The sequence below is a fragment of the Trachypithecus francoisi genome, unplaced genomic scaffold (genome assembly GCF_009764315.1).
Source record: "Trachypithecus francoisi isolate TF-2019V2 unplaced genomic scaffold, Tfra_2.0 Lachesis_group15, whole genome shotgun sequence".
Classification (NCBI taxonomy): Eukaryota; Metazoa; Chordata; class Mammalia; order Primates; family Cercopithecidae; genus Trachypithecus; species Trachypithecus francoisi.
In genome coordinates this window covers 40,813,779-40,841,604 of record NW_022681460.1, presented here as the reverse complement: position 1 = coordinate 40,841,604, position 27,826 = coordinate 40,813,779, and the positions used below count along the sequence as shown (strand labels likewise).

Below are 27,826 nucleotides of genomic sequence, written 5' to 3'. Positions count from 1 at the left end.
TATAGTGTACATTCTGTGCATTATCTAGGGCTGTTGAGGATTTTTTTGTTTAAAAAAGGTAAATAATTTAGAAATTACTTAATCTTTATAAATCTCTAATAACTATATTCTCTCTTACAAAATTTTTACTGTGTTTACAGTGAATCAGAATTTATTTTCTAATCTTTTAATTAGAAGTCTTTTGTTGTTGTAGATGACTCAGAGCAAAATAAGCAAACTGGCTCTGAGGTATAATCTAGCCCATTACCTATTTCTGTAAATGTCGTTTTGCTGGGATATAACCTGGTCCATTTCTCTTACCGGTTATCTGTGGCTGTTGTACTGAAATGGCAGAGTTCAGTAGTTGTGACAGAGACTATATTGCCAACAGACTCTTAAAAATGTCCTATCTAGCCCTTTATAGAAAAAGTTTGCTGACCACGGGACTAGATGATTAAAAGTTTTTTTTTTTTAAGTTGAAATCAAATTAATCTATACTTTTTGTTTTAAAATGGAAATTTATCTCAAAAATTAAATGAAATTGCACATTTTCAATAAATTTATCTAATTGAGAATACATTCTTAGTCATCTAAATCATTCTTTTAAAAGTATTTGAAAGATATGGCATTTAAAATTCTGCTGCTGTCTTATAAATAACACATTTTGGTTATTTTCTATAGGTGAGGCCTTCTGAATCATTAATGAGTGACCAGTGTCCATGTTTATGCATTAAAGAATTATGGGTTCTACTTATTCATCTTCTAGACCACAGAAGTAAATGGTCTGTCTCAGATGTAAGTTGGAAAATTGATATATTAGTTATTGTTACTAACCTTTATATTGATTTAATCCAGTGGTTTTGACTGAGAAAAATCTTAGCTTCCTTTTTTATAATAAGGCAATAATAACCACCAAATAGAGCAGTAACTGAGTACCGAATATCTACTTTATTTTTAACTCTAATTATTTTTAGCCCCAAGTTAGTAATACGAAAAATCTAAGAGCAGTACAAGGTTCAACTCTTTTTTTTTTTTCAAGTTTTGTTGTTGTTCTATCAGAAATCTTTTTTTTTTTTTTTTTTTTTTTTTTTGAGACGGAGTCTCGCTCTGTCACCCAGGCTGGAGTGCTGTGGCCGTCTCTCAGCTCACTGCAAGCTCCGCCTCCCGGGTTCAGGCCATTCTCCTGCCTCAGCCTCCCAGGTAGCTGGGACTACAGGCGCCGCCACCTCGCCCGGCTAGTTTTTTGTAGTTTTTAGTAGAGACAGGGTTTCACCGTGTTAGCCAGGATGGTCTCGATCTCCTGACCTCGCGATCCGCCCGTCTCGGCCTCCCAAAGTGCTGGGATTACAGGCTTGAGCCACCGCGCCCGGCCCCCAGAAATCTTTTAGACTAAGGTATTTACTACCCATTAGTAACCTAGAAAACATTTTAGTCAGGAAATGTGGCAGGTTTAGAAGATATGTGGAGAAATAAAACAGGTTTCTATTACTCAATTTTATCTTATTTCAAGGAGGGAGGAAGAGAAGCAGGAAAGGGAAGATGAGAAACTTACTTTCACTTCATTTTCAGTCATGTCTTCAGAACAGGGCTTTATTTTGTTTCAAGTACTGTAGGTTATCGAAAAAGAGAAGTATCCCTAGGTAGAAGTAATCGAAGTTAACTATTAATAGGACCGATTGATATCATGTGCCACCAGTATGATGCCTTGAAAGTACAAAAATAGGCCAGGTATGGTGGCTCACGCCTGTAACCCCCGCACTTGGGGAGTCCTAGGTGGGAGGATTGCTTGAGCGCAGGAGTTCAAGACTGGGCAACGTAGAGATCTCGTCTTTACAAAAAATAAACAAGATTACTTATGTGTGGTGGTGGCCTGCCTGTGGTCCCAGCTACTTGGGAGGCTGAGGTGGGATGATCACTTGAGCCCAGAGTTTTGCACCACTGCCCTGCAGCCTGGGCAGCAGAGTGAGACCCTCTCCCCCCACAAAAAAAAGAATAAAATGTGTAATATCAGACAAACCTAAATATCTGATATACTCTTTAAAAATATCAAGCTTATGAATGGTATAATCTGAAGAACTCTTACAGATTAAAGGAAGCTGAAGAAACTAACAGATTAAATGATGTGATAGCTAAATGTATCTTACAATTCCTGCATAATGGTATAGTAGACTAATTTTGAATAAGATCTGTTATGCACAATATAACAAAAGATGGAAAACATGAAAGAGTGGTTAAGAGACATTAAGAATAGAGAGGATGTCTGATATACTTCTAACTATACAGTTAAAAAGGAAGTGGAACAACAAAAATATTTGAAGAAAAAAATGACTTGAAAATTTTCAAATGTTAATGAAAGCTAGTCAGATAAATTCAAGGAACGCACATAGGGTAAATAAAAAGAAAAAACACACCCAGATGCATCACAGTGGAATTACAGAAGACCAAAGAGAAGAAATTTAAAGCATCAGACAGAAAAATGTGTTACTTTATTTTATTTTAAGAGAGAAGGTCTCACTCTGTCACCCAGTCTGGAGTGCAGTGGTGTGGTCACAACTCACTGCAGCCTCAAGCTGTTGAACTCAAGTGATCCTCCTGTCTCAGACTCCTTAGTAGCTGGGAGTACAAGCGCATGCCACCACGCCCAGCTAATTTATTTTTCTGTGGAGATAGGGTCTCTCGGGGCTGCCCAGGGTGGTCTCAAAGCAATCCTTCTGCCTTGCCCTCCCAAAGTGCTATGATTACAGATGTGAGCTACCACAGCTGGCCAATATAACACCATTAAAAGAGTGACAATCAAATGGACAGCTGACTTTTCAACAACAGTGGAGGCCAGTGGGAATGATATCCTTATTGTATCAAAATATTTATCAACCTAAAATTCTTTACCTATCAATATCTTTAAAAAGTGAGATAAAATAAAGCTATTTTCATTGAAGCAAAATCGAAGGGCATCCTTAGGCAGAAAAATGCTGATGCCAAAATGGGAGTTCTGACACGTAGAAGGAATAAAGAGCAAAGTGGTACATGTTTTGTATAAATCAGTAATATAATTTATTGGAATTAAAAAATAGAGCTAAAGCATATAGTAATAGTAGCATCTAAAGTGAGTAGGGCATAAATGAGCTAGAGTCTTTTAAGGTTCTTGTTTGTTCTAAGAGAAAGGTCTATATTAACTTACTAAGACATTTGGATATATGCTGTTTATTTCTTAGATCATCACTAAAAGAAGAAAATTGGACTTTTTAACTTCCAAGCAGGTAGATGGGGAAAAAATAAATATTCAACCCTAGAGAAGGAGGTGTTGGTGGATACAGTAGGTATACAAATAGAAATATGCAATAAGATTGTAGATTTAAAACTAAATGTATTAGTCATTATATTACCTGCAATGGTACTACTAAAAGCTCCATCTAAAAGACATATTGTCAGGATAGATTGTAAGCTGGTTTACAAGAGGCATATCTAAAACAGAATATATCAAAGTTCAAAATGGATAGAAAAGATACAAGAAAGTGACGAATTAAATATTGGAAAAATTTTGACTTTAAAACAAAAAAGCACTAAGTTACTTTATAGTGATGAAAGGTTTACTTTATCAGGAATATAAATTTAAATTTGTAGTGGCTAATAACATGGTGTTAACTGTAGCAATTTAAAATGGACAGATTTTCAAGGAGAAATACACATGCATAGAAACAATGAAATATATTTCTAAATAACTCATAGGTTAAAGAAGAGATGATGGAAATTATAAAATATTCTGAAGTAAATAACATTCTGTAGACTTAAGTTTTGGAACTACAGCTAAAGCTATAATTAGAGGGAAATTTGTAACTTTATATGCAAATACAGGAGAAAAAGATTGAAAATTCATGAACTAAGAATTTATCTCAAGATATTAGCAATAAGCCCTTCATAGTAAATCCAAAGAAAGTAAAGGAATGCAATTAAAAAATTAACAAAAAATTATGAAATGAAAACAATGAAAAAGATAAAATGAGCCAAAAGTTGGGTCCTCAAATTGATACCTAAAATTGGCCAATTTTATTTACGATTACAAAAATACTCAATACTAGAAATATAAAAAGAAACATGACTTCAGTTTCTGTATACATTAGAAAGGTAAGAGATACTGTCGACAACTTTATGTCTAATAACCTGAACATTTACGTGAAATACCTAGAAAAACCTAAAACTCACTAAATGTTCTGCAATAGTAGATTGAATAAATGTTTTATCATATAGTCATATACTGGAATATTGCAATGAGCTATGGTTGTTTTCATTAATATAGATGAGTTCAGAAACGTAGCGTTGACGAAAAGAAGCAGGTTACAAAAGAATTAGAAATAAGCCGCTTGAGAATACAGACATGCATTAAAAAAAAACAAAATACAGATGAAGCCACACAATATGTAATATAGGCTGGTATACCTGTGTGGCAAAACAAAAAAGCAAGGAAATGATTTATCATGAAAGTCAGCAAAATTGTTACCACTGGATGGAGGAAGAAGATGTGGTGACATGTAAGGTACTTCTAAAGTACTATTTATATTCTGATTCTTAACCTGGGTATTTTTATTATTTAAGTTTCGTATATGTATTTTGTCTTTTGTATGTATGATTCATTGTAAAAACGGAGAAAAACCACTAAATCAAAGGTTATTGAAACTGTCTTAATTTAATGGAATCAAATTACCTCTGTTTCTATAGTCATTTTGGAACTGGTTGAATAAACTACTTAAAACACTGCTTGAAAAATCAAGTGACCAAAGAAGACCCTCTGTGCCTGTAATCCAGTCCAGGGATCCATTAGGTTTTAGTTGGTGGATTATTACTCATGTAGCATCATTTTACCAGTTTGATCGCCATGGAGTACCAGATGAAATGGTAAGACTTCATTTTTTAAAAAACTTTCTTATATTGTGAATTAATACATAATTATTTGGACAAATTAGAAGATAAGTGAGCAGGAACAAGAAAAGTCAGACTACAATCACAGAGATAAATTATTTATATCCATGTATAATGTTTCTGTAAACATCTTGAAAAATTATAAAGTTCATGATTTAATTGTTTAATTAAAAAAAAAAACTTGTAGAAGATTTGGTATGTAGTCCTGGCCCTGCTACTGAACAGTTGTGTGACCCTGAGCAAATTACTTAAACCTTTCCGGTCTTGTTTCCCCTTAACAAAAAATCATGAGATTGGATTGTCACAAAGGTTCTTTGTAGTTTTAAAATCTGTTATGATTGGCAAATAAATTTCTCGAGGAATGAATTACTTATTTTTATGAATAATTTAGTAAAAGTACTTCATAATAGCACTTCTTTAGTGAAGCTTTTTGCTAAGATAATTTATTAAATAACCATGAAGTTTGCTTCAAATAGGAAGAGATTTTAACTAATATATTGATTTCTCATTGGAAATATTTTTTACAGTGTTACTTTAAAACCCCATGAATAAAGTCAGCTAACAGATGTATACTTTGAAGACCTATTTTTATACAATTTCTACCATATTCAGAAATTAATAGTATTATATTATTATATCAGCCTATCAGCTCCATAAAATAAACATCTAGAATCATGAAGCCAGTTTGTCTATATTTTCAAAATTGGTCTTTTTTATGGCAGTGGTTACCAAACCTGGCTGATCATTAGACTTACTTGTGAGTTTTAAAAAATCCAGGTGTCTAGTCCAGCTGCAATTAAAAGGAATGCAATTAAAAAATTAACAAAAAATTATGAAATGAAAACAATGAAAAAGATAAAATGAGCCAAAAGTTGGGTCCTTAAATTGATACCTAAAATTGGCCAATTTTATTTACGATTACAAAAATACTCAATACTAGAAATATAAAAAGAAACATGACTTCAGTTTCTGTATACATTAGAAAGGTAAGAGATACTGTCGACAACTTTATGTCTAATAACCTGAACATTTACATGAAATACCTAGAAAAACCTAAAACCTAAAAAACCTAAAACATGCCTATAATCCCAGAACTTTGGAAGGCCAAGGCGGGTGGATCACTTGAAATCAGGAGTTTGACATCAGCCTGGCCAACATGGTGAAACCTTGTCTCTACTAAAAATACAAAAATTAGCAGGGCATGGTGACACACACCTGTAGTCCCAGGTATTTGGGAGACGGAGGCAGGAGAATTGTTTGAATCCGGGAGACGGAGGTTGCAGTGAGCTGAGATCATACCACTGCACTCCAGCCTGGGCAACAGGGTAAGACACCATCCAAAAAAAAAAAAAAATCCAGATATCTAGATCTTACCTGTGGAAATTCTGATTTTTAAAAAGTTCCTTGGTTCTCATGCTCTATGAGGTTTGGGAACCATTGCTTTATGAAACATATTCTTTGATAGGCTTGATAGATTTTCCTCTTTGGAATGTTGGCTAGACCCAGCTTTGAGAAGTCATTCGTGGAATCTGAGGGTTGGTTAGTATTAATATAGCATCACAGAAATGGAAAGGGTCTCAAAAAGTCCTCTAAATAATTCCCCTAATAATAAAAGGTCCTGTAGGAGATCCCAGAATACGGTGAAATAGTCAGAAATTGCTCTGAGGAGTTCACACACAGCCCAATATCAGTGTATTTGAGTATTCTACCAATTTATTGAGAAAAGTCAATGAACTTCTCACAGAAAAGGATTGTGTGTTTTTTGTTTGTATCCATGATTATGTACCATGCTAATACAGAGCAAATAATAAATTTTAGCAATTGCCACTATTGCTATAGTAGTGCTTTTATTAAGTGTTTTTGTGGAGTTAATGTGATTTCACTTTTTAAAATTATTAGAATATTAGAACAATATTAAAGGAACTAAGAAAATTTACCTGTAATTCTAAGGTCATAATATAAGCATTTGCATTTCTCTTCCTTTCCAACTTTAGTTCCTCCAAGTATATATTTCTCATTTTAATCAATGTAAGTAAATATGGCAATTAGTTAAGTGTTTCTGAGTTTCTGTTATGATTAGGTGCCTATTAGAGGATACACATGAAATAGATTGTACCACTTTTTTTTTTTTTTTGAGACGGAGTCTCACTCTGTCGCCCAGGCTGGAGTGTAGTGGCGTGATCTCGGCTTACTGCAACCTCTGCCTCACGGGTTCAAGCGATTCTCCTGTCTCAGCCTCCCGAGTAGCTGGGATTATAGGCACACACCACCACGCCCAGCTAATTTTTGTATTTTTAGTAGAGATGGGGTTTCACCATGTTGGCAAGGCTGGTTTCAAACTCCTGACCTCAGGTGATCTGCCTGCCTTGGCCTCTGAAAAGTGCTGGGATTACAGGTGTGAGCCACCACGCCCTGCCAGATTGTACTACTTCTTGCTTCAAGGAACATGCTTTTAGGTTATTAATACTTGTTGGAACTGTATAAACAGTTATTTGAGTGCATAGTATATTTCAATATTAGTTGATATTGACCCCCCAGATATTCTCAGTGTGGTAGACAATCTAGTCACATTAATATATATCATTGCTATTGCTATTGTAATACTGAATTGCACTGATGTAACCACCCATGGTTGCAATGCTGAAATCACTCTTCTATTTCTTTTTTCTTTTTTTTTTGAGATGGAGTCTCGCTCTGTCTCCCAGGCTGGAGTGCAGTGGCACAGTCTCGGCTCACTACAAGCTTCGCCTCCCGCGTTCACGCCATTCTCCTGCCTCAGCCTCCCGAGTGGCTGGGACTACAGGTGCCCGCCACCACACCCGGATAACTTTTTGTATTTTTAGTAGAAACGGGCTTTCACTGTGTTAGCCAGGATGGTCTTGATCTTCTGACCTCGTGATCTGCCCACCTTGGCCTCTCACGCTGGGATTACAGGCGTGAGCCACCGTGCCCAGCCCTACTCTTCTATTTCATAGAGAACTCCAGAAGAGATTGTTGCTTTTATTAGCTCTGAATCAATATAGTAAATGAATTGTCTGTGTTTCAAATAGCTTAACTCATGTCTTTTATATTTGTCATCAGTTCCTGTGTGATTTTCTTTTGCCAAGATTTTTAAAAATCACGTATTTTATGTAGAAGATTTTAAAAACAAAGGCCCTGGTAATATAAAAAGGATATGATAAAAATGATGAGGATGTGAAATATGTATGTGTATGCACATGTAAAATAAACTTTGCCTTTATATATGAGCCCTCAAAGAGTTTTAAATATTTCTGGATTTCTTAAAGGCTTTTAAAGAAAAACAAGCTCTCTAGTTAATAATAGTTTTCATTTGGGGTAAAATATATGCTGCATTTGCAAAGTATTTAATATTTCACAGTGACTGTGTATTATCTCAGTGAAATATTCCAAAGTAGGTGAGAGGATAATATATTCATTTTACAGGTCAAGAAATTGAGATACACAGTGGTTAAATATCACCCCTATTTTATCTCTTAGATAAACTTGATATTAGAGTTCTCCTAAGGATTGCCTCTTACTAATAGGTCTTTGATAGGGTAACCATGTGTTCCATTTTGCCAGGTACAGACAGTCCTACTTTATACCTTATTGTCTATTTATCCTAACTGGTTAATTTTTCCTTTTATCCTCAAAGTGTTTCAGTTTAATTGACAAATCAGACAGTAATTCTAATCTATGAACTAAAGGCATATTGATGTATTGTTTCTGAGAGATTATATGTTAATTTGGGTCTGGGATCTATTTAGAATTTTGAAAATTTTTTTTCTCCTTATGATATATTAATATAACCAACTACAATAGAGAAAATGGTTGTGCAGTAAGCATGCTTTATTCTAATAAGTAATCTGGAGTGAGAGATGATATAAAGTAATAATGGCTAGTCATGCGTTCTTCACCAGAGAAATATCTATAATCTTGTGGCAGTGTGGTGATGTTTGTTTTTAAAAGTGAACTGCTTTGCCCTGAAGGTTAATGTGAAATCTTTACATTTTAAATAGGTTTAAAATGTAAACCTATAGTGGATTTAAATCACAAAGCTATAATGGATTTAACTTCCAAAGCTAGCCCATTTCTTAGTGTTGGCCTATAAGAAAAATTTGGGATCTCACTTTTTATATTAGAGTCATTAAATTTTCATACGTTTCTGTTTAATGCTTTTCTCTCAGCTAAGATGAGAGTGGGTTACTCTCTCACAATTCTAGTCATCTATTTTAAAACCAAATACAGTTTAAAGAGGAAAATTACTTCTGGGCATTGCAGGGGGTCAGTTTTAACAGTGTTTTCTGTACCCAGAACATAATGCAATTAGTCAGGCTAGCTGATGCTTGTCTTTGAAACATCTTAAATAGTAACCAGATAAAAGTGTGAAATGTAACCTTAAAATGAGAGTTGTACCAGACTACCTAGTCTGCTGGAAGTGGAGGGTGGAGGATCTTGTTTTACATGTCTGGTAGAGATCCTACCTATAGTAAAGCTTAAATGGGTATCTTAGTTTTAATGGTGAGATAAGGAATATAAAATGTAGCCTCAAATTGATGACATTCTATCTCCTTTCTATCAGCAGATTTAACTTGGTATGTAGAAAAGAAAAAATGTTGTAGCTTCCCAAAGTGAAATTTTATTGTGCAAGAAAAATCTGTATCTCTTTCATACATATTCTCTTACATTTGATTTGGGCATAATGTAGTTGCCATTCTTTTATTTGAATTGCAGTTTATTTTTGTTTTAGATTATAGCCACATAACTGATTTATATAGTTGAAATTCCTTGGGTGAGAATTATACTGTTTTTCTGTAATTCTTGTGATTCAAATGCTTTGATAACACTGAATGATTGAAATATACTCAACACTATCCAGTTACAAAGCTAAAACTTAAATTACATCAGCCCTGTCATGGCCCTTCTCACTTGGCACTGGAGGTGACATTTTCTTAATAAAGAATGATACAAAAATGAATTGCTGAAGTCTGAGGGAAGGCATGCTAAGGAAAAAAAATTGGTTACTGGTACATGTTATAATAGAAGAAATACAGGCTTTGGTGCCAGATAACCTTGGATTTGAATTCGTTCTTTGACGTGTACATGCATGACCTTTCTGAGACTTAATTATGTTTTCTGTGAAATGGGGAAATTTTTTTGAGGAAGTAATATGTCAAGAACCTGACACAGTGGACATACAGTATTCATAGAAGAAAATGATCTTTTTTTGAGAGAGACTTTCAGTGCCAACTACCAAGTTTCAGGGGACAATCTCTAAGACTGTCTTTACTTCTGACACCAGTTGCAAGCTCGGGGTTCCCAAAACTACCTTAGTTTGATAATTTGTTAGGACTCACAGAACTCACTGAAAGCCATTATTTTGTTTTCTTAAAGGGGAAGGATATAAATTAACATCAGCCAAGGGAAGAAGGGCATAGGCCAGAGTCCAAAAGTACCAAATGTGGGCCTTCTATTGTTTTCTTTTCATGGAGGCAGGCCACATTCGTCTCCTGGCATCAGTGCGTGACAGTATGCAGGGAGTGTTGCAAAACGGGGGTACTCACTCAAGCCTCAGTGTTCATAGTTTTTATGAGAGTTCCATTATGTAGGCATGGACTACTGAATTGCTCACATGGCTGATTTCAGTTTCCAAGTCAGCTGACTCAAAGCCCCCAGCCTGAGTCACATTGTTGGTTTTTTGGGCATGACCAAACCCTAAGCTAAGACTATGTGGGTGTGTCCAACCTTCACTCTCTATCACATTGTTAGGTTATCCAGTATGACCATAGGACCCTAGTCAAACAAAGATGCTACTATCAGGCATAACATTCCCAGGACCCAGAGATGACCTCCAGGAAGCTAGGGTCAAAGGCCAGATCTTTTTTTTTTTTTTTTTTTTGAGACGAAGTCTCCCTCTGTTGCCCAGACTGGAGTGTAATGGCGTAATCTCGGCTCACTGCAACCTCAGCCTCCCGGGTTCAAGCAATTCTCCTGCCTCAGCCTCCTGAGTAGCTGGGATTACAGGCACACACCACCACACCCTGCTAATTTTTGTATTTTAATAGAGACGGGGTTTCACCATGTTGGCCGGGCTGGTCTCAAACTTCCAACTTCAAGTGATCCGCCTGCTTCGGCCTCCCAAAGTGCTGGGATTACAGGAGTGAGCCACTGCGCCCAGCAGGCCAGGTCTTTTCTTTGGGCAAGGCCAAATTCTTTACTCCACATTTTCTCCCAATAAATGTTTTCTTGCATTCACTTTATTTTTGTATGTCAAAAAGTCATTAATTTTGCTAAAAATAAATCATTGTATTAGTAATCTATTGCTCTGTCACAAAAGTATCAGCTTAAAACAAAAATTTATTATCTCACACTCTCAATTTCTGAGTCAGGCATTCAGGAAAAGCTTAGCAAGGGTGGTTCTAGCTCAGGGTCTTTCATGAGGTTGCAGTGAAGCTATCAGCCAAGGGCTTCAGTATCTGAAGATTTAACTGGAACTGTAGAATTTGCTTTCAGCTTTATTTTTTTTGTTGGCAGAATGCTTCAGTTTCTCATCATATGTGCTGTTCACAACATAGCTGTTTCCAGATTAAGTTAACAGGTCAGAGTATCATGAAGATGGAAGCTTCAGTGTCTTGTAACCTATTCTTGGAGGTGACATACTATCACTCATATTGGTATTGGTAGTCTGTTAGTGACCAACCCTAGTACAGTGTGAGAGGGGATTGTAGAAAGTATAAATTCCAGGAGACAAGGATTAGTGGGGGACATCTTAGAGGCTGACTACCATACTCAGTATGCTCTTTATTAAGAAAATATTTATTTAGTGATTTACTATAGTTAGCATTTTATATGAATATCGTCTAGCCATTTAAAATCATGAGTATTCACTATGATTTAACATTTTATTGATCATTTGAGTTCATGCCTTTGAACATCATATTCTTTATAACAGGGATAAGAAGAGTATGATGAAGGTCTTCTACTTTTTAAGGCCTCAGGTTTTTCTTTTTGAGGTCTTAGGATTACTTTCTTTTTTTTCTGAGATGAAGCCTTGCTCTGTCACCCAGGCTACAGCGCAGTGGCATGATCTTGGCTCACTGCAACCCCCACCTCCTGGGTTCAAGCAATTCTCCTGCCTCAGCCTCCCGAGTAGCTGGGATTACAGGCGCCCGCCACCACACCTGGCTAATTTTTGTATTTTTAGTAGAGACATGGTTTCACCATGTTGACCAGGCTGCTTTCCAACTCATGATCCACCCGCCTCGGCCTCCCAAAGTGCTGGGATTATAGGTGTGAGCCACTGCTCCCGGCCATGATTACTTTTTATACCTTTTTTCCCCCTCCACATTAGAAACTGGTTATTACTTGCTTATTCTTTAAAATGCTTTCTTTGCTTTTGGTTTTGTCCAGTATCCACATATCCAGAACTTTAAGAACTGAATATTAAGTGAACTGAGTATCCTCTGAGAATGTCATCCAGGCTTTCCTTTTGGAAATGTGGAATTGTTTTAAGTTCCTACCTAGCCTTTGTGAAAGTCCTTTTTAGCTTTCTTCCGTATCATGGAGATCATTCTAGATAGTCGAGGTTGTCAAATAGGTGGCCGTTAGCTAAATGAGGTAGGACCGTGTAAAGCTTTCTTTGTTTTCTGTATAAAATTTTTAGTTACTTTGTTTACTAAAGTAGATGGTCTCAGGTTTATTGTTCATAAAATGAAGGAAAAAGCTCTAGTGATTAAAGTGGAAAATAGGGATGATTACTCAGCATAAAAAAAAAAATACATGTAGATATATAATGTTTTTTTTTTTTTCTGTTGGATTTTGTATCTGAAAGCAGAAATGACATATTTGGTAGAATATTTATAATCTTACTAAAGCACCACTGTTACAACTCCTGATATGATTTGTACTGGATTGGAATAGTTGTACATTTTTTTCTGCCAAGTTCATTAACTCTTTACCAAAACAATATTAGAAATTCAAGAAATTATATTGATGCTGAATGATAGAGGAAAATGTACTGCACACTTAATTTGCTATATTCTAATTTTAAATATGGGCATAATCAAGAGCAATAATTTTGATACATTACTATTTACTTCCTTTCTAGAGAAAAGTAGAATCAAATTGGAACTTTGTAGAAGAACTGCTGAAAAAGTCCATCAGTGTTCAGGTATGCAATTAAAGTAAGACAGTTTTTGGACTTTGCTTATTTTTTATGCCATACATTTTATTTTTAAAACCAAGCAAGCTGTTAAAATGATTCAGATAACAAATAACTTTCATGCTTTGAAGGGTCAACTCACAGTAGTTTCTTTTAGTGATTATTCTTTAAAGATTTTTAACACTAAGTTGTCAGTTAAAGGACAAAGATAATATCCTAGTTGGTGACTTTGACAAAATATATTCAAAATAAGTGGTAGATGCTTCAGAAGTGTATGCCATTCCTTGACTGTATGATATCAAACTAGGTGACACAATGAGGGAGATAGTCATTGGCATTGAAAATTCAACTATATCCTCATCACAGCGGGAAGGTGACTTGCCTTGCTGAGCAATTTGTCTTACAGGCTTGAATCATATTCTAACTGATAAGGTCCTAGTTTCTGAGCATTCATTTCATACCTTATCATTCTCCTTTCTGCAGAGCTGTTAATGTAGTGCTTCATGGCCTAGAGGTCAGACTTGACCTCCTTTTAAAATAGTTTTAAACATGCTGTTCGTCACATTTTTAAACATTGTATGGAAGCCCTGTAAAGTTTTGTAATATATTATCATTTTTGTAAGAGTTTATGAAAAATTATAATAAAGAATGTTTTGGAATTTGGGAAATATTTTTCATTTAAGAAATAGAGATTATTTAAAACTTGAAGAGGAATAAAAGAAATATAGTATAATATTGCTTTATACGTGTGTGTGTGTGTGTGTGTGTGTGTGTGTAGTAGCTATGTCTTTGGAAAACATTTTAATTGCTTGAAATTTTCTTTTACCCATTATCTGCATTAACTCTTACTTTTTTAGGAAACATAAAAACATTTAGTTATAATATGAATCATCTAATTATGAACTAAAAATTCTAGCTTAGAATGCCAAAGAATTCTGCATGCATAAATTAGATCAAAAACAAAAGATCTATTATCTTTTTATAATCTTTACCACGATCCCTGGAAAAGTTTTTATTATATTTTGTCCTGTATCACATCCATTGGTCTTCCTCATTTTTTTTTGAGAACGTATTGATTTAGTAACTTAAAAAGTTTTTTATGTATATTTTTTATTTCGGAATGAAGGGAATTACTAAAAAGTGGTTGTAAAATAAGATGCATATTACAGTGGTCATTGTCATTTGTATCAGTTATTAAGTCAGTCTTACTACTTTAACATAGCATACTTAAAACCAAATCCAAAGAATTTCAGCAAAGTCTGGATAACATTATTCTGTTGGGAGTTACTGAATCTGAGTCAGTAACTAGGGGCTTTAATTTCCAATTAAGTTGTAACTGCTTGTGTCCTTTAAATTTACTTCTACTTGACCCATGTTTCTGTTGTATTTAACAATTTTTAAACTCCCTTTCAACTCTAACAGTGTATGAATTTATGGTTTTGTACTCAGCTGGTTTTAAGTTACAGAATATTTCTTAGGAAGCTTTAAAGGTTTATATGGATATATATATATATATATATATTATATGTATTTACATAGATCTCAGCCCTGCATACCAGAGGTCTGGATATAAATTCAGCTTTGTTGGCTGTTGGGGGAGCATAGCAGGAGTGAGACTGACCTTGCTGGCTGCATGGGAGCTGGGTGAGGCCTGCCACTGCCAGCTTTCCCCCACTTTTCTGGAGACCTGTATGAAGCAGCAGAGGCAGCCATAATTCCCCTTCGAACATAATTTCGTGGCCCTGAGAACTGCCCCCACCCATATCCATTCCACAGTGTTTTCATCACGCCCTGCCCAAGGAGAGTCTGAGCTCAGACATGCCTAACCATTCCTCCACCTTATGGTTTGTGCTAGGGTTCTCTAGAGGGACAGAACTAATATATATATGGGAGTTTATTAAGGAGTATTAACTCACATGATCACAAGGTCCCACAATAGGCCACCTGCAAGCTGAGGAGCAAGAAATCCAGTCCGAGTCTCAAAGCTGAATAACTTGGTGTCCAATGTTTGAGGGCAGGAGGCATCCAGCACAGGAGAAAAATGTAGGATGGGAGACTAAGACAGTCTAGTCTTTTTATGTTCTTCTGCCTGCTTTTTATTCTGGCGGAGCTGACAGCTGATTAGATTGTGCCCACTTAGATTAAGGATGGGTCTGCTTTTCCCAGCTCACTGACTCAAATATTAATCTCCTTTGGCAGCACCCTCAAAAACACACCCAATATCAATATTGCATTCTTCAATCCAATCAAGTTGACACTCAGTATTAACTATCACAGTCTTTCTCTACCTACCTGGTAGCTGAAGGTAGAAAGCATAAACTCATGAGAGCTCCATGGCCCCATCCATCACCTGATAAACCTGAATACTTATGCAGGTGATTTCAGGGCAAGTTTATATCCCCCCTATAGTACCACAGCTGATGCTCTCTTGAAAGTGCCACCTCCTGGCTGGAGGCCAACCAACTCAAGCCATTACGGCGACTCAGAACAGCCCTGCTCCGAGGAAGAAGAAGACAACATCTAATTCCATTACCTGTAACATCCTGTTTAACCAGAGGTCCTGAGTCTGTCCACGTGACAGCTTCACTGACAGCATAACCAACATTTGAGAAAACCAGTGTACTAAACAAAACTACAACCAAGGATCCTCACAGAGTCCATTTCACTCCCCTGCTACCTCCAGCAGAACAGGTGGTGGTATCCACGGCTGAGAGACCTGAAGACAGATCATGTCACAGGACTCTTTGCAGACACCTCCCCAGTACCAGCCCAGAGCCCAGTAGCTCTGCTGGGTGGCTAGACCCAGAAGAACAATAACAATCACTGCAGTCTGGCTTTCAGGAAGCGGGAGAACACTGCATCAAGTGATCACTCTGCAGTATGAAAGAACATTAGTCGTTGGATCTCAGATCTTTCCTCTGAAATAGTCTATCCAAGTGAGAAGGACCCAGAAAAACAATCTGGTAATATGACAAAACAAGGTTCTTTATCACCCCGACAAGATCACACTAGCTCACTAGCAATTAATCCAAACCAAGAATAAATCTCTGAATTACTAGAAAAAGAGTTCTAAAGGTAAGTCGATTATTATGTTAAACTTAAGGAGGTAACAGAGAAAGGTGAAAACCAAATTAAAGAAATTTTTAAAATAATAACATATGCATGAAAAGATCTGCAGAGAAATATACATATATTTCATATATATATGAGAAATATATATCATAAATGAAAAACAATCACAACTTCTGGAAATGAAAGACACATTTAGAGAAATGCAAAATGCATGAAAAGTTTCAACAACAGAATCGAACAAGTAGAAGAAAGAGCATTAGAGCTTGAAGACCAGGTTTTCAAATTAATCCAATCCGATAAAGACAAAAAATAATTTGTTAATAAATGAACAAAACCTCCAAGAATACTGGGATTATGTTAAGTGACCAAACCTAAGAATAATTGGTGTTCTTGAGGAAGAAGAGAAATCTAAAAGTTTGGAAAATTTATTTGAGGGAATAATCGAGGAAAACTTTACTGGCCTTGCTAGAGGTCTAGACATCCAAATACAAGAAACTCAAATAACACCTGGGAAACATCACAAAAAAGTAATCACTTAGACACATAGTCATCAGGTTACCTAAAGTGAAGACAAAGGAATGAAGCTTAAGAGCTGTGAGGCAGAAAGCATCAGGTAACCTACAAAGGAAAACCTATCAAACTAACAGCAGATATTTTAGCAGAATACAAGCTAGAAGGGATTTGGGTCCTGTCTTCAACATCCTTAAGCAAAATTATCCTCCAAGGATGTTGTATCCAGTGAAACTAAGCTTCATAAATGAAGAAAAGATAAAGTATTTTTCAGACAAACAAATGCTAAGAGAATTTGCCACTACCATGCCAGCACTGCAAGAACTGCTGAAAGGAGACCTAAATCTTGAACCTCAAAATATACCAAATAAACCTCCTTAAAGGATAAATCTCACAGGGCCTGTCAAACAATAACACAACGAAAAAAAAAAAAAAGGCATTCAGACAAGACTCCCACAGTGAGTAGAATAGTACCTTACATCTCAATACCAACATTGTATGGAAATAATCTAAATGTGTCACTTAAAAGATACAGAATGACAGAATGGATAAGAATTCACCAACCAAATATCTGCTGTCTCCAAGAGACTTAACACATAAGGAGTCACATAACTTAAGGTAATGGGGTGGAAAAAGATAGTCCATTCAAATGGACACCAGAAGCGAGCAGGAGTCTTGCATCAGATGAAACAGATTTTAAACCAACAACAGTTTAAAAAGACAAAGAGGGACATTATGTAATGATAAAAGGATCCAACAGAAAAATATCACAATCCTAAATAGGGAACATACACAACTAACTCAGGAGCTCCCAAATTTATAAAATAATTACTTGACCTAAGAAATGAGATAGATGGCAACACAATAATAGTGGGGGACTTCAGTATTCCACTGACAACACAAGTCAGGTCATCAAGCCAAAAAGTCAACAAAGAATCACTGGATTTAAACTATACCCTAGAACAAATGGACTTAACAGATATTTACAGAATGTTCTACTCAACAACTGCCGAATATACATTCTGTTCGCCAGCACATGGAACACTCTCCAAGATAGGCCATATGATAGATCACAAGTCTCAATAATTTTTAAAAAATTGAAATTCTATCAGGTACTCTCTCAGACCACAGTGGAATAAAATTGGAAAGCAACTCCAAAAGGAACCTTGAAAACTACACAAATGTGGAAATTAAATAATCTGCTTCTGAGTGATCTTTAGGTCACAAATGAAATCAAAATGGAAATTTAAAAATCCTTTGAACTGAATGATGATAGTGACACAACCTATCAAAACCTCTGAGATACAGCAAAAGCAGTGCTAAGAGGAAAGTTCATAGCATTAAGATGCCTACATCAAAAAGTCTGAAAGAGCACAAATAGACAATCTAAGGTCATACTTCAAGGAACTAGAGAAACAAGAACAAACCAAACCCAAATCGCATCCAAAAGTAGGCTAAGGACATGAATAGGCAGTACTCAAAAGAAGATACGTAAATGGCCAAGAAACAGATGAAAAAATGCTCGACATCACTAATGATCAGGGAAGTGCAAATCAAAACCACAATGCGAAACCACCTTACTCCTGCAAGAATGGCCATAATTTAAAAACAAAAAGTAGTAATAGATGTTGGTGTGGACTTGGTGAAAAGGAAACACTTTTACACTGCTGGTGGAAATGTAAACTAGCACGAACACTATGGAAAACATTATGGATATTCCTTAGAGAACTAAAAGAAGATCTAACATTTGATCTATCAGTGCCACGACTAGGTGTCTATCCAGATGAAAAGAAGCATTATGAAACACTTGCACATGCAAGTTCATAGCAGCACAATTCGCAATTGCAAAAATATGGAACCAGCCCAAATGCCCATCAATCAATGAGTGGATAAAGAAAATTTGTTATATATAGAACGTGGAATACTACTCAGCCTTAAAAAGGAATGAAATAATGGCATTTGCAGGAACCTGAATCTAGTTGGAGACCATTATTCTTAGTGATGACACTCAGGAATGGAAAACTAACCAACATATATTCTCGTTTATAACTTGGAGCTAAGCTATGAGGACGCAAAGATGTAAGCATGATATAATGGACTTTGAGGGCCTGAGGGGAACGGTGGGAGTAAGGTGAGGGATAAAAGACTATACTTTGGGTACAGGCCAGGTATGGTGGCTCACGCCTGTAATGCCAGCACTTTGGGAGGCCAAGGCAGGTGGATGACCAGAGGTCAGGAGTTCAAGACCAATCTGGCCAACATGGTGAAACTCTGTCTCTACTAAAAATACAAAAATTAGCTGGGTATGGTGGCACATCCCAGCTTCTTGGGAGGCTGAGGCAGGAGAATCACTTGAACCTGGGAGGCAGAGGTTTCAGTGAGCCAAGATCATGCCATTTGCACTACAGCCTAGGTGACAAAAGCAAAACTCTGTCTCAAAAAAAAAAAAAAAAAAATGACCATACTTTGGGTATAGTATATATTGCTCAGGTGATGGGTGCACCAAAATCTCAGAAATCATCACTAAACAACTTATTCATGTAACCAAACACCACCTGTTCCCCAAAGTCTATTGGCGGGGGGAAGAAAAGTAGGTCAGGTGACCAACCATCCTGGTTTGCATGGCCCAGAGTTTCAGTGCTAAACCAGGAAAGATCTGAGCAAACCAGGATGAGTTAGTCACCCTGGAAGCAGGAATAATATGACTAACCTAAGAAACATGCTCTTTGAATTTAGGCCTAGCGTAAAGTCAAAATAATATCTTTCCTATGGGAAAAGAGGCCATTATAATATTTAGGAAGAAGTAGTGTTATGGTTCTCTGCTGTTCCTTCAGTTTTAGTGTTCCTTGATTGTACCAAATTATATTCTACAAGTAGTATAGGACTATGTGTTGAATTTCTGGAAACCAATTTTGTGGGTGCAGTAGTAGGTAGTCGTAAAGAATAATATATTTGGATAGAACTATTGGTTTGATTATATCTGTTTTCCTCCCATTGAGGTAAATTGAAATCTGACCATGGTCATGTACTTGATCTCCAACAGTGACAGTGGTGAAAGAGTCCATTTGCTGTATTTAAAAACAAAAACCTTCCAAACATACAGCAGCCTTCAAATAAAATTAGTCTACACTTCATTATACTTTTTGTTTTTATTTTTCATTTAAAGAGACAAGGTCTTTCACTGTCACCCAGACTGGATACAGTGGTGTGGTTATAGCTCACTATAACCTTGAACTCCTGAGCTCAAGCACTTCTCCTGCCTCCTTCTCCTGAGTCATTAGGACAGGTGCATGCCACCATGTGTGGCTAATATTTTCATTTTATAGAGACAGATCTTGCTATGTTTCCCAGACTGATCTTGAACTCAGCCTCAAGGAATCCTCCTGCCTCAGCCTCCAAAAGTGCTTGGGATTACAGATGTGAGCCACCGCACCCAGCCCACCACTACAGCTTTAATCAAGCAAATAATGTTTCAAATTCTTTTTTCTTGGTAGAGAGGATCTGCCAGAAACAGGTAGAGTTTTAGTTTAGTAAAAAGAACATATATTGCTCAGTTTTACTTACATAGGTACAAATAGTAAAGTGCTTTAAAAACAGTTTTTTAGAGATAATCCTATTTAATATTTGTGAATGCTAATTGTAAACGTGTGTTCTGCCTTTGGAACAGCATTATTGTTTTCTTTTTTTTTTTTTTTTTTTTTTAATTATTATATAATTTAATTTGGGTTATTGTGTTTTTAGCTCTATAATTTCCATGTGTTTTTTCTTCGTATCTTATATTTCTTTGTTGAGATTTAATATATTCCATTTGTTTCAAGCATGTTCAAACTTACTTGTTTTTTTTTTTTTTTTTTTTTTTTTTTTTTTTTTTTTTATTATACTTTAAGTTCTAGGGTACATGTGCATGACGTTTATATCATGTATAACTCCCCAATGCAATCCCTCCCTCCTCCCCCCTCCCCATGATAGGCCCCAGTGTGTGATGTTCCCCTTCCCGAGTCCAAGTGATCTCATTGTTCAGTTCCCACCTATGAGTGAGAACATGCGGTGTTTGGTTTTCTCTTCTTGTGATAGTTTGCTAAGAATGATGGTTTCCAGCTGCATCCATGTCCCTACAAAGGACGCAAACTCATCCTTTTTGATGGCTGCATAGTATTCCATGGTGTATATGTGCCACATTTTCTTAATCCAGTCTGTCACAGATGGACATTTGGGTTGACTCCAAGTCTTTGCTATTGTGAATAGTGCCGCAATAAACAAACGTGTGCATGTGTCTTTGTAGTAGAGTAATTTATAATCCTTTGGGTATATACCCAGTAGTGGGATGGCTGGGTCATATGGTACATCTAGTTCTAGATCCTTGAGGAATCGCCATACTGTTTTCCATAATGGTTGAACTAGTTTATAATCCCACCAACAGTGTAAAAGTGTTCCTATTTCTCCACATCCTCTCCAACACCTGTTGTTTCCTGACTTCTGGAACAGCATTATTGTTTTCATATGAAAAAAATATTTTTCGTCTTTTGCTACCTGCTTTTTAAAAGCCTCATTGTTTTCTGAGATCACAGAAGTAATTTTTAGTTTTATAAAGGTTATGGAAGGGTATTTAAAAAGTAAACTTAATTTTAAAAAATCATTTTGATTTTTTAAACACACATTAATTTGGAGAGTCCAGGAGCAGAAACAACTCAGAATGTGATTAGATCTAAATAATGTGGGACAATAGTCTTTAAATAACTGACTAAAAATCATAGTGTTTCTTGAGTAGAAGGATCTTACCTGGGATGTTGAAGTCCAACTCCATTCACTCCTAAAAATAAATCCAATTAGGGAAACTTCTGGTAACAGTTAGACTGTGAATAAATTTTCTTCTTCTGATGGTTTCTGATAGGTAGATTCGTTATGCATAAATAAATGAGCTTTTGTTAAATTATATATAATAACCAGTTGTTAAATTGCCATTTCTATATAATAACTAAGGTAAAAGAGTGAATGTTCTTATTATTAGTTCAATTAAAGATTTGACCTATGTAGTATGCCCAAATGTAATATGCCTAAATTTGATTGTTCAAAATAAAGATAAGACATTCTTTAAAAAAGGACTACAGCAGAGATTAGAAGCAGCCATATTCATTTAATGGACTTATTGGAATATTCATTAAATAGTTCATATTCTCTCCCTGTCTCATACACTCACACACACACACACACACACACACACGAGATAAAACACATTAAGAGCCCATAAGGGCTTCTGAAAATGTGGGAGATGAGTAGTACTCCTTGAGCCAGTCAGGTTTAAGGCTGTGTGGAAAAGAGGCCTACAGGCCTTATGGCTTATTAAAAACAATCTTTAATCAGAGGGCATGGAATTACATGTCTGTAGTCAAGTCTCTGTGATTAGGTAGGGTTTGCTTAAAACTGACAAAATTGATATGTATCATCTTAAGGAACACAACTGTGAGCCTGTTGCATTTATTATTTGATCATCAAAAGAGTAGCATTGGTCTAAAAAAAGTGCATTTCTCTCCTGCAGATAACAAAATGACAGCTATCCCTGTGCAAGCACTGTACTTAACACTTACTGCACATTCCTTCACTTAATACTTAGGACGATCTTGTGTAGTGATGATATTTGTTTCCATTTTACACTTTTACAGACTGAGGCCCAGAATGTTTGAAGAACTTGTCCAGGTTCACACAGCTAGCTTAGGAAATGGCAGAGCTGAGATTTGAATTTTCATATATGTTTAACTCCACTGTTTGGTACCTAGCATTCATCCTTTTGCTTTTCCCAAACTTTGCATATTTTTTACAGTTTAAATATGTTTTTGTGGATTTTACATGGTAAAATGAGTTTCAGATGTCAAATAAAACAAAACCCTTCAATATTAACTTTGATAACATAATCTACTTTTTTACCTTTTAAACATGATAAAATTAGTATGCTTTATTTCAATTCAGTAGTGTGCCATAGGAATCAATATGAACCTGGATCTAATTTAATATTTTCTTAATAAAATTAGAGGCTAGTGATGGACAGAACCTTGCCTTCTTTGGTTAAATAAGCTTAATTGTTTACTCAAGAAGCTAAATGTCTTTCCCTAAACCATAACTGCTTGTTGGGAAGAAGCATCAGAACTCAGATCTCAGTTTTGTTCATGAATCATTTATGGAGGCTTTTTGGTGAAACAGGCACTGTGGTGTATACACAATGTGGGCATTATTCTGTCTTTCACAGAGCTCTCAGATACTTGAAAGCAGATAAACTTAACAAGGTAAGTATGATGATGTAGGTATGCCTAGTGTGCCATAAAAGCATAAAGAAAGGCCACTTATCTAGTAGGGGAGTTAGGAAGTCTTCTGGAGAACTTGTAGTTTGAAGTGTATTTTAAATAATGAATAAAGAGTTAAGGCCTTGTCAAAAAAAAAAAAAAAAAAAAATTGTGCATTGCTGTTTTTTACCCATGTTTGGGTTACTCTTCTTTCATTGAAAAAGTTTGGTACCAAGATCACTGTGTTCTTCTTTACCTGTACATCATTTCTGCTAGTGACCCTGATGTTATTGTGTATAATCAAACTGTGCTTTCAGTTTCTTAACAGCCTCACTGTTTATTAGATTTTCTTTTACTTGCCTCATCTACCTCCTCCCATGGTTATACTCTACAGTTTTTCACTTTTCATTTTTCTTTTCATTTTGCCTATTACCATTGACCTTTTCGTTTTTCTGTCCTCTTCCATTTCCTCACTTTCTTTCTTAAACAATGTATACAACCCATTATTATAATTACTCCACGAGAAACATCTTTAATTCCATGGCCCTTAACTTGTTTTAACCATGAAAAAGCCATTTTTTCTCTCCTATCTCCCACACCACCCACAACTGAATATTGTGGGAGAAAATCATACATTCATTTTTACTAAGGTGTCTGACTTTAAATTCTTGATCATAATCTCAAATGGCTGTCAGCTCTAGAATGTTTGCTTTTCTGCTCTCCAAAGTGACTTACTTCAGAACTTGTTTTTGTTGTTGTTGGTTTTTTTTGTTTTTGTTTTTTGTTGTTGTTGTTGAAAGAGTGTCATTCTGTCTCCCAGAGTGCAATAGTGTAATAGCAGTCTTGGCTCACCGCAACCTCTGGCTCCTGGGTTCAAGCGATTTTCCTGCTTCAGCCTCCCAAGTAGCTGGGATTACAGGCGCCTGCCACCTCATCCAGTCCAGCTAATTTTTGTGTTTTTTAGTAGAGACGGGGTTTCGCCATGTTGGCCAGGCTGGTCTTGAACTCCTGACCTCAGGTGATCCACCCACCTCGGTCTCCCAAAGTGCTGGGATTACAGGTGTGAGCCACCATGCCTGGCTCAGAACTTCTCTTTGACATACAAGTTAATACGTGCTCTTCTCTAATCCATTCAGCTCAACATCTTGCCTCATAAATTATTGATAAGTAGAATTGGTCAGTTAAGAATTCCTCTCTTTACACCTTCAAATCTCCCAACATTTGATCTCTCATACTATTCTTCTTTTATATTGGAAGTGTCACTTTTTCTATCAAGAGCTAATTCCTTCCCCTATACACTGGATCTTAACTCTTCTCACTTGTTCAAAGACTTTATTGTTTATATGTTTTCACTTAAATATCTTTACTTCCTCACCTCCTAGATGTCATAAGCCATCCATAGTTGAGCTTCTTCATCATAGTCTTCATCAAGCCCCAAACTGCTCTGGCAACGCCGTCAATGACTTCCATATTGTTTCTTCTAAGGATTCTTATTTCTTCTTTTTGTAACCTCTGAGCAAAGGTCAATCCTGTTCACCATTGTCATTTTTCTGAAATACTTCTCTTGGCATCCGCAGTGCCTGGTTTCCTTTTTGCTTCATTGACCACTTGTTTTTGCATATAGAGTATTCTCCACTTGCTTCATATCAAAATGTTGTAATATCAAAGGGCTCTCAGTTATGGATCCTTTTATCATTGACCCAAATTTATGTCAACAACTCTGACTTTAATCCCTTAACTCTAGACCCATAGGTCAGATTGTCTGCTTAATAGCTCTACTTGGATACCCTGGACACTCACCTCATAAGTTCCTCGTTTAGTCTTTGCCATTTCAGGAAATAGCACTATTGACCTATTTCCTTATGCCAAAACCTGAAACTTCTTTCTTTCATACCTTAATGTAGTTTACCAGCAAATCCCACTGAATCTTTTTCCAAACATGTCTTAAAATTTCAGTCTTATAGTTTCACACAATCGCCTCCTACCTGTTCTCCCTGTATCTCTTCTTATCCCCTCTATTCATTCTTTATGTATAATCCAGAGCAGTGTTTTTGAAACAATCACATCATGTCACTTTGGTGCTTACTCTCTTCCAGTAGCTTCCCAACATATTTAAAATACAATCCAAATTTCTTACCAAGACCAGTAAAGCCTCAAATGAGATATGATGTCTTCCTGTCTAGAAATAATACCAAGCCTACTAATAATTGAGGAACTTTCCAATCATTTTCTCTGCCTTGAATGTTTTTCTTCCAAGTCTTTATTGACTTTCATTTAATCAGGTAGTTTAACTGCAGCCCTTCAAAAGGCTTTTCCATTCATAGCAGCTGATAAAATAGTGCTGCTCATCCTCTACCAGTTACTTTCACATTACTTTGCTTTGTTTCATTTTTCACAGCAGTTATTTCTGTTCAAATTTATATTGTTTTAGTATCCTTTTCTTTCCTCTCCAAAAATGTAAGCTCTACCAGTACATGTGCTATGTCTGACTTACCTGTTGTCCTATGCGTAGTACATTAAAACAGTGCCTAGTATGTGGTAAGTTTTAAGTACAATTGTTGAATGATTAGAATTCAGGGTGTGTCATTTAAAAAATATATGCATGGTTATATTGTCATAGAAAAAGCATCTATGTTTTTTCTACTTCCTTTTCCTCCTGTTATCTCATAAAAGGTTAAAATAGATGTACTCTGCCAATCCTTTGATTTTAGAAAGAACAACTCCTATAATCCTATAAAAAATTTAACCAAGTAATTAAGTATGACCAAACCCTCTGGATTTGGGTACATCTTAATTATTAGGTCATCTTTGCCACTTCTTTCTGGTTTGGGTTTCTTTTCTGATTTCTGGGTTTCCAATACCATTCAATTATGAAACACCTATAATTTTTAACTAATTGAATTAAAAGTCGAGTTACGTGATTTCTGTTATCTGAATATGTTAATGGTCTTTAAAACATGTTTTTGGAAGTATGTGTTATGTTGATTTAGACCTAGTCTGAATATGAGAATGGGTATGATTGAGTGATATATATTTTCTTTTTAGCTGCAGGTTATACAGTAAAATATCAAGTGAAAATGTTTATATTGCCAGAGCCCCTTTACCGTCTCATAACTTCAGTTTATTTTTTAGGGTAGTATTCTAGAAGAACAATTACGAATGTATCTTCACTGTTGTTTGACGCTTTGTGATTTCTGGGAGCCAAACATTGCAATTGTTACCATTTTATGGGAACATTATAGTAAGAACCTGGTGAGTGAATAGAATATGATTTTGCTCCAGGAATTTTAAGAATTTGTACATATTTGAGGAATTTCTTTATGGTTTAATTATGAATAGTTATGGATTTTTTCTTAAAAAGTTAATTTTTTTCCAGAGTAGATTGGAGTAGCTCATGAATAGTTTTATCTTTAACATTGTAGAGCTTTGTCATAAGGGAGACAGCATTTGGTATCCTTTTTCTGTTCAGAGCAAGTGTAAACAAAGTAGCTAAAATGTAGCAGATATTTATAAAATCTACATTTATAAATGTTTCTAATAATAATTGGTTGCTCATGACACATTGAACAGGCACTGCTGTCCTGAGTAAGAAACAATCCTGGCATTTGAGTAGCTTATAGGCTAGTGGGTGGGTATACATACATTGTGGGAAAAAGGTTATAATTGTGGAACTCCAGAGGAGGGGATGTCTAACCTGGTATCTGTATTTGTGGAAGACTTCATGAGGTCATAATTTTTGAACTTGGCTTTGGGAATGAGTAGAATTTCCTAAAAACAGAAGAAAAAGATCCAGGCAGAATGAACAGTATAGACAAATACATGGAGGTATGAAAAAGCGTGGTCTGTTCCTACCATGTCAACGGTTCTGAATGATAGACCTGGGGTAGCTATGGAGAGACTGAAGATAGGAGACTAGAGAAGGCAGTCTGGGACTAGACTATGAAGGGTTGAAGATAATGTACAATTAATTCTGGTTTATTCAGGAGACACTAAGTAGCAAGGATGTGACTTAGGTATGTGTTTGAGAAAGTTGTTTTTTTTTTTCTTTAAGTGGTATAAATGAATTGGGTACAGACAAGTTAGTGGTTTATTGTAGTTGTATGAGCAAAAATACTATGGCTGAGAACTGAAATAGGGACAATGTATTTCGAAAGGAGAGGGTGAGTTTGGAAGATTAAAATTTTAAAGGTAGATTTAAAGGATTTATACTTTGTGTATAGAGAGGAGATGTGGGATGTTTAGAGTTTGGGGTAAATAATTAGTGAACCTCTCAATCAAAATAGAAAATGGTAATGGAAGATTTACAAGTAAATAACAAGTTTGGATTTGTGGATAATGGAGCTTATTAAAAAATTAGAAAAATGCCCTTCTCTGAAGCATAATTTTAGGCTAGTTGGAGAAATGACTGATTGTAATCCTGAGGCAGGATGTGTACAAGGTGAGTCCGGGGTGTCTTTTCATACCAGAAAACAGGAAAGGTATCAAAGTAAGCTAGAGTCGTGTCAGAAGGACACAGGAGCCAACCTGAAGGAACATCCATTGCCCAGAGAATGGGAAAATTTAAGCATAAGAAAGAATAATGACTGCAATGAATTAAAACATATTAAATATGTTTAAATCTCTGAATTTATGCTTCTTTGTAAAAAGTTATTCTGGAAAAAAAAAAAAAAAAACAAAGAAACACCTAATTCTGAAAACTGTAAAGAAAATACAAACTATATTTTAGAGTGATAAAATTTCTGATGAACGAATTAAAACATGATAGAATTAGAAGTCACCATTTTGTACATTTAATGAAATAAGGCATCTGGGCAGTGATCATCAATGCTACTAAAATGTTAAGTTAAAGGGTGGTGGGACCACTAAAATGGGTGGAGCAGGTGGATACTCTGACCAATCTTAACATCACAAAAAG

General features: G+C 35.9%; 1 protein-coding gene across 3 annotated transcripts in view; it reads left to right on the top strand.

Annotated features, from left to right (window-relative positions):
• Positions 1-27,826, top strand: part of MMS22L (MMS22 like, DNA repair protein) — a 143,793-nt gene that overhangs the window by 18,671 nt on the left and 97,296 nt on the right. For 2 of the 3 annotated variants that reach the window (XM_033234664.1, XM_033234663.1), the window contains exons 9-12: positions 661-774; positions 4,693-4,869; positions 13,001-13,063; positions 26,044-26,163. In XM_033234664.1, the coding sequence (XP_033090555.1) occupies positions 661-774; positions 4,693-4,869; positions 13,001-13,063; positions 26,044-26,163 (474 nt within the window). The remainder of the gene's footprint in view (positions 1-660; positions 775-4,692; positions 4,870-13,000; positions 13,064-26,043; positions 26,164-27,826) is intronic. The other variant, XM_033234665.1, reaches the window with a different exon arrangement.